General features: G+C 47.3%; 1 protein-coding gene across 1 annotated transcript; it reads right to left on the bottom strand.

The window, feature by feature from the left end:
• Positions 1-285: 285 nt before the first annotated feature.
• On the bottom strand, positions 286-6,229 carry TMEM158 (transmembrane protein 158). Its single transcript, XM_039549412.1, is given in 4 exon segments — positions 286-5,404; positions 5,407-5,829; positions 5,832-5,980; positions 5,982-6,229. Coding segments are annotated over 4 exon segments (966 nt in total). The 5' UTR covers positions 6,047-6,229; the 3' UTR covers positions 286-5,075.
• Positions 6,230-8,170: the final 1,941 nt, after the last annotated feature.

The raw sequence follows: 8,170 nt of genomic DNA, 5'->3' as shown, positions 1-8,170 counted from the left end.
TAAACTGCCGAGATAACAAGAAAGCGAAAATAAAAGATAATGTTTTAGATCCTGGTTTTCCCAACATGCAGATCCAGGGACTCTGATTGACATATAAATGCTCAAACTGCTACACTCAGTTATGAACCCAAACTTTATAAAAAGTTGGAGATGTGAGACTGAAGCTTGTCCACAAATCTAATTAAACACCATCCAGATATTTCCAATAAACATCTTTAATATCCCAAATTTTGTACCAGACTGCTTTCTTCCTCAGCACAGTAGAACAGAAACACAACAAATGGGTTAAGCTAATTTTTTTATTATTATTATTATGATGATGATTTACAATTGTTTTGGACAACTTATTTAACCAGAACTATTATGAAGATGGGACAAGAAATACAGTAACTTATCTGTCACAAGCTGTTATTAATTCCAAATCACAGAAGAGAATTTTTTTTCCACAAAAAATCACATACAAAATCACAACATGAAACACTCAAATGCACTTCTGATCTTCACTGAAATCTTCGGCTTCTGAGGGGAAAAATGGAAACTGATTTTCTTGTTTAAAAATATGCTTTTAAAAATCAGTTACTGGTTAAAAAGATTTTTTACTCTTTGAAATCTGAATACATTTGGGATTTGATATTTACACTTTTCCCAGAATCATTACAAATGTTTTTTTGCAAAGTCAAGGCCTCTCCCTGAAATATATTGGAAAAAAATTACATTTATTCAGTAAAATTCCTTGAAAAATATGTGAAAATTTCATACTGGCTTCAGAAGGAAGCTAACTTCCAAGCTGGCAAGGCCCTACACTGGACTGAGAAATCCTGGCTTTGGATTTATAAACTACATGTATAAAAAACCAAAGAGGAACAAGAACATCATACCTACCCCTACATCTAGATATATATATCTCTTCAAAATAAATCCTTTGATCTCCAGTCCTACAAAACCTCAATTAACTACCCGATTTCACTAGGCTTTTGTTCGGCCCCTGGGATCACGTAACATCAGCCCTGGAGATACTTCTATTCAGCAAGCAGATGTCATTATGAATAACATGTATTCAGCCAACTACAGCTTTTAATTAGGTCTTTTTAGGGTCTGGTTCAGTAGCCCTTACTCATATTGAGTAATATTCACTGCACAAATAGTCCTGCTGTTGCAGTTGCATTAATCATCGAAAGCACTGGTGAACTAAGCCCTGGATAAGTAACAACTCTTACATTTAACCTAGTACGGCAGTTTTGCTCCAAATATCCAAATACCTCCTGACCTACAGAAATGCTTGATTACTGACAACCTATTGAGCAGCAGTATGCTTACATAACATATAGCTATTATTATACTCTACTACGTTTTTGTATTTTTATTATTGGAATCAATGTGGCACTAAGAACAGCAAAACTGTGTCCATGCTAAAACTACATATTCCTCTGTATACTTCTGCTTCTAACACATCTATGAAACATAACTAAGAAAATAGGTGAGAGATTAAATTCTGAGGGCTGAATATACAGAAAAAAATTGTACCAGTCTAACACTAGCAGACAAGCCTACTACCTTCTAATGCTGAATCTTGAGAGTGTTGCTGGCTCCTGGAATGAAAACAAAAATCTGTAATAGAGTTGAATTACATTTAAAAAGTAGATCAAGAAACTCCCTCTGTTTCTACGTATCCCTTGCTTTCCAACAAACATTTGTACGTATATAAAACCAGGATAACTTACCAGGAAACATGATCCAACAAATAGTGAAGGAAAACCAGTACTGCTTCCTCAGTATTATTTGTTTCTCATCATCCCTTTTCTCACTTCTGATTTAACTTTCTCTTCTACACAGTGAGTCCTCATATGTAGATAGATATATACAAATATATGCCCTCCCTGAGTACATAAAGGATTATATATGGTGACTAATCTGCTCTCGTGCTGACCCTGCTACCAGCTGGTCTTAAAAATAAATCCAAATGAATAAAAATGGCTTAGAATAAACTCCAGCTAAGAGACAATAAAGCTCCACTGCCAGCGAAGAAGAAAAGAAATAGACATTTCAGTGTCTAAACTTGGAATCTTAAACTAGCTGGTGTGCAGATGTATCATTTCACATTGTCCTGGGCTTGCCTCTTCTCGGTTGCATTCAGATGCAATTCCCATGCATGAAGGCAAAAGTTACTCAAAATCATAGTTTACTTAGAGTCGTAGTAGCAGCCACAGCTACAGGAGCAGAGCTATTGATGTTAGATGTAACAGTGACTGAAGAAAGCTCTCAGTTTGCATAGTGCATTTCCACTCTCTGTTCTTTACAGGAGAAGTCCTGCTGCCACCTCACTGAAACCCGAGGGTTCAGGGAGTTAGATCCAGGCTAAAGCCTGTACAGCAGGTAATCCCTGTGCCCCTGCTGTGCCTTAAATTCCTCTTCAAGGCACAGAAACACGGACTGGTCTCTCTCTGCGAAGGGAACATCCTTATGCCCACGATTACTGCGATCTAAGGAAACACCTTCCCTAACCCACAAGGGCTCTTTGCACATTGTGTCTGAGATCAGTACTCCCTGAAAACAATACAGTTTTTTGTATTCTGGACAAGATTTGCTTTCGGAGTTTGTTTGCTTGTTTAGTGCCATCCCTCTGTTCTAAACATTCGGGTCTTAGCAGATTTTTAATAGCTCCAGTTACAAGTGTATTTATACAATAACTATGAGAAAATCCCTCTCTTGTATCATGTTTTTTAAGTGAAGCAGCAAAATATTCTGAGTGTGGCACTGTCTATTCACAAAGTTTGTATTCAAGCTGATATTGATAGAAGTTAGAAAAACCAGTTTTGGTGTACCACTTGCTAAGTGTCTGCAAGAACTGCAAATAATAAGCCTTTAGTAACTGAAGCTGTTTCAGTCAGTAACACCATTCCCTTGTTTACGTTGATGCAATTCAGAAAAAATACCCCAATATCACATCACTGGTGAAACAAGGATAAGCAAAAAAGAGATTCCACCCTTGAGTTTAAGCACGGGCTGCCTGGATCAGTGAGGACTATATATCATGAATTAATAAAGCCAGAAAAACTTCCAGTCAAAATTGTTAACTCTCTGCCTAAATGCATCTCATTCAAAAGATGAAATTATTCTGTACCATGGCAACTTTTCTGAGATCTATTCCATACGTAGAACATTTCTCTTTTGAGAGGGTGTTAGCAGTACCTTCATGTTTTCCTGCTAGCCCTGCCTTTCAGCATGAAGAGGCGTCTCTGTCACACAGGACATGATAGGCAAAGAATTGCCCTCTAGCAAGTCAAATGTCTGTGCACAAGAGTTTGCACAAGGTGGAAATGACACTGTTTTACATGTCAAGGAAAGAAAATAGGGACTCTCTAAACCAGGCATACAGGGGCAGGTGCCCTTTGGATCAACAGGTCAAGAGAACGCTTCTCACTGTGACCGGATCCTCTACTTTCTGAAAACAACACAATGGCAATGTTTACTCAAGTGGAAACCCCAACAACAGGATTAACAGGAGAAACAGTGGGTGTAGAGGCAGCCCAGTAACATGGAGTATTTTTAAATCTTGATTTATTTCTGCTGTTTGTCAATGTTTTACTCTCTGTCCTTTTTTCCCAGACAGCATACACATAGAGCATGCATTTATTTTATTTTGTTCTCAATTAAAAAATATGGGAATCCTAAGAATTTAATCCTTCCAGACTTTTCATCCAGTCATTTCCACCATACATTACGAATACACCAAATTACCCCCAAGCAAATTCATGCATTCCTAGCAAATTAAATACATTGATGTTGACAAAAGAATGAGAATTCCTATTGCAAATATTTGTCACTTAGCTCGTATTTTGGTTTTAGAAACTTCAGCTGGACTAATCATGTCTAAGGCAAATGAAACAACTTTTTATAAGGCTAAACAGTTGGAAGTATACAACAAATGATATTTCAGGCTACACAACTGTCTGCTCAAACAAGAGAGAAGAAATCTTTCTTCTTTACATGCTTGCACAGCAGCAGCTGGAATCTAGTTCTGGACTGGCAGCTCCTGCCTTCTCACCCCACAGACTTGCTGTGAGCAGCCCTGCAGACTGGTAGATGAAAAAGAGGTACAGTATTACTGTGTCTCCAACAAATACACTGCATCTAAGCTGGTTTTGAGGAATGAACTTTGGGGAAGTCAGAGACTTGTCCCATGCTGTTTAGCATAACTCAGAGTGGGCCTCATCTTCCCAGGACTGAAGCCACCCAACTTCAAACCGAGGAGAAAGCCGTAGTCTGTGGAATTGTGCAGATGAAATTGTGGATCTCTGCCACAGCCATGCTCCCCACCCCTCTCCACCCAACCCTGGTGCAGGCATACAGACCCACATCTGTTGTACAGATAGGGCAGTCAGAAAGGGTTTGGGATTCTTTTTTTGCCACCAACAGCCCTGGTAACACCATTTCACGGGGAAAGGAGCTTCGTGGCAGGTTTGCAGACAGGAAGGCCAGCCAAACCCTCTGTTCCACCCTGGAGGAAACAGACCAACAAAAGGCTACAGTGGCTCCAGAAAGAAAACCTCTGTATTAAAAGCCAAATAATGTGGAGCTACAATAATAAATACACACTATCTCAACCAGGAAATACAGTGTGAAAGGTTCATTAAAGTTCAGCTTCAGCAATAACAATATATATACCGGTTCTCCATTCTGTCAGAGACATCCCTTTCTGTCCATAAAGGAAAAACCCGTTCAGACTACATCCTATACAAAAACGCTACTCCGACAACAAATGCAGCCGAATAGGAGGGTCTTTGATTTCCTCCACTGATTTTTTAGGGGGGCTTTTTCTTGCCTGTTTTTTGGGGCGGTTTTTTGTTTGTTTTTTTTTTGTTTTGTTTTTTTAACTAAAAGGTTCGTTTAAAACGGGTATTAAAGATACAAAACGCGCACATATGATTTGGTGCCCTCGGGGCCGGGCCGGGCGCTGAGGCGGCCCCACGTTCCGCCGCGCACCTGTGGCACGCTGCAAACAAGACAAACACGACAGAGTCCGTCCCGCGTCCCTCCACAGCACAAGACGAAGAGAAGGGGGTCACCGGGAGAGGCTACTTGGCGGCGGCGGCGGTGGCGGTGCCGGCGGCGGTGCCGCGGCGCTGCTCCATGCCGTTGGGCAGGAATCCGGCGATGATGGGCACGGGCCAGATGAGGGCGGCCACGCTCCATACGATGATGACCAGAGTCATGAAACAAGCCACCAAGGTGGACTCGATGGGCTTGCGGTTCATCCGCCAGCCCGGCTCGCCCTTCAGCTCCTCCAAGCTGAAATCCAGGCAGCAGAAATTCAGCGGCTCCCCTTGCAGCCAGTACTGGCCGGGCTCGGCCGCCGGCGTGTAGGAAAGCGAGGAGGAGGCGGCGGCGGCCGCGGCAGCAGCAGCGGCGGGGGCTGAGGGGCGGCGGGGGGCTGGGGCGCGGCGCTCCGCAGGCGCCCGACCCGCCTGCCCCGCACCCAGCTGCAGCCCACGCAGAGGCGCAAGTCCTGCTGGGCGCCGCCGGCCGCCAGCCCCAGGTGCTCGATAAGCAGCGGCGGCCCCACGCGGTGGAAGGCGGCGGAGAAGAAGGCCCGCCCGTGGCTGTTGGTGGAGAAGAGCAAGAGGTCGCACTGGATGCCCAGCGGGCGGCTCCAGCGGACCAGCAGCGAGCTCAGCATCTGCCGCTGCACGCTGATGTTGCAGTGCGGGTCCTCGGCGGGCTGCGGCTGCCCCTGCGGCTGGGGACGCTGCTGCTGCTCCTGCTGCTGCTGCCCCTGCTGGTCCTGCCCGGAGGTGGTGGGAGCGGAAGGGAAAGGCCCTTGGCTAGGGTAGCCGGTGTGCCCGGGCTGTCGGTGCTGCCTTCCTCCTTGCTTGCTGCCCCGTCGAGGTCCATCTCGAGGCTGGCCAAGGAGCGGGAGGAGGAGTTGGCAGGGGGCAAGAAGAGCTCCTGCTCCTGCTCCTCCTGCCCGCTGGCAGCCGCCGGGGCTCCAGCCCTGGCAGGGCGGCAGGCAGGCGGCCAGCAGTGCCGGGAAGAGCAGCGGCAGCATGGCATTAACTTAGAGCCGGAGAGGAGGGAGAGGAGGAGGAGGAACGGGAGGCTGCATGGCGCTGCCGGCTGCCATCTGGGAAAGGAGGCACAGTGCTCTCGCCGAGCGAGCGAGAGAAAGGGAAGGAGGGTGGAGGCAGGCGAGGGGGTGGGAGCGGGGCTGGGGCTGCCGCGGCGACGAGCCGAGCGAGCCGGGAGCCTCGGTGACGGCAGCGGCTCCCCCGCCTCCCCCGCCCCCGGCCCGGCCTGGCCCGGCCCGGCAGCGCCCCGGCGGGAGGAGCCCTGCGGGCCCTCCGCGCCCGGCGGAGCTGGCCCGGGGCAGCCGCGCTCCGGGCAGGCAGCGCTCCCTCCCCCGGCCGTGGGCCGGCAGCGGCCGCCGCTGTCCCCTCAGCCGGGGGCCCTCTCCCCACAGGGACCCCTCTCCCGCGCCGCCGCCGCGCCGGTACCCCGTGCCCGTGTCCGAGGGGAGAACTGGAGCCTCCCAGCTCTACCGCCACCGCCGCACCCGCGGGGTCGCCGTGGTGGCCGCTGCTCTCCCTCCTCGTGGGCAAGGGCGAGGAAAAGGGGCTGGCGGCGATCAGCGCGCTCCCGCCGCCGCCTCGGGCCGGGGCGGGGGCGCGGATGCGGGAATAGCATCCAGGAACCGACTGCACACGCTTTAACTGCGACTTTATAGCAAGGGAACGGCACGGGACGGGGGAGACGCGCAGAAAAGGAGTTTAAACTCGGTGGCTGCGCCCTCTCCAGCGGTGCCCTCTAAGTCCGGACTCAGCCCCAGGATCTGCTCCCTCAGCTGGGTGTCCAAACCTGGCCTTGGACCACAGGCATCCCACCCGTCCGACGGGCGCTGTCGCTCCTTGTAGCAATGATTTAAACGAAGAAGCTGCTTACAAGCAGCACAAAGCTCCTAAGTGTGGTAGCCGTGAGATTTGGCAGCGTTTTTGAAACGCTGCTTTATAAGCATGATCGTTTATAATCAGACTAGATAGTCAGGCTTGTTTTGTGACCCTGTGCTAGTTACAGTATTACTCTTGACACGGTTTGGGGCTTGCTGTGTTGCAGTTTGACACTCGGAGCCGAGGGGAGGGTCAGAACTAATGACACAAACGTCTCTCAGTTTTTACTTGGAGCAGAGGATGGGATAGAGTTACATTATCCTGGCAGGCATCCAGAACTGAGACTCTCTTCTTTGTCTTTGCAGCCGTTTTTGGACAAATAGAGATGCAAAAGGGATACCCTAGTCTTTCCCAAATAATAGAACTGAAGTCACTAAGGCTCTCCTTTGTGATTGGCATTGGTCCCACATCAGACGTTCCCACGTCAAAGTGACACATGGACACATTCTCACTTGAAGAATAAATGCCTATAATATCAGCCTCAAGTCCTTCAGGTGAGTGAGGGAAGTGAATGAGGGTAGAGAGTGAATTTTAAATTTGATATTATTCAATGTGAAAGAAGGTAGTGAATCGGTTTTCTTTTAAAACCTGTGCCTAAATATATCATGACAGAATCCAGAGTTGTTTGCCTTGTATTCAAAAGATATCTGAGTAGCAAAATGTGTTTATGTTTGGTCCCAAATTAGTCCAAAGGGTACCTGGCTACCTATAGTTTGGCTAGGTTTTTGGTTTTGCTTACTACAGAGAAAGACGCCTGATGAAATGTTCAAAGCAAGCTGTCTGCGTCCAATTCTGGGCTCGTGCTCAAATGTTGCAATACAGTTAATACATTCCTCAGTGTGTCTTATTTAACAGTTCTCTGATATTTTTTATTGCCTGTTGAATGTGTCTCTACATGCTTCTCCTGATGTCATTTGTCATATCCACACTCGCACACATTTGTGGGGCTATTGTACGTCTATAGACCCCAGATCAGATTAAGAAAGGGCTAGTGTGTAGCAAGTAATGCCAAAACTGTGTGGCCTCTGTGTGCACAAATTACATTGCATTGGGATTTTTGGCAAAAAGGACTGGAAATGAAACTAAGCCTCATAAATAAGATTTAGCTCCTGAACGCTGTTGCAGTATGTGGGTGGCAAATGTTCTCAGGGAGAGCTTCAGTTCTTTTGGTTTCCACTCCCAGCATCCAATTGAATGCAGTCAGGGGTTTTGCGAAGAAATTGGAGGGG

The sequence above is a fragment of the Corvus cornix genome, chromosome 2 (genome assembly GCF_000738735.6).
Source record: "Corvus cornix cornix isolate S_Up_H32 chromosome 2, ASM73873v5, whole genome shotgun sequence".
In the NCBI taxonomy this organism is placed as follows: Eukaryota; Metazoa; Chordata; class Aves; order Passeriformes; family Corvidae; genus Corvus; species Corvus cornix.
The sequence above is the reverse complement of the archived record's forward strand: the minus strand, read 5'-3'. Positions and strand labels throughout refer to the sequence as shown.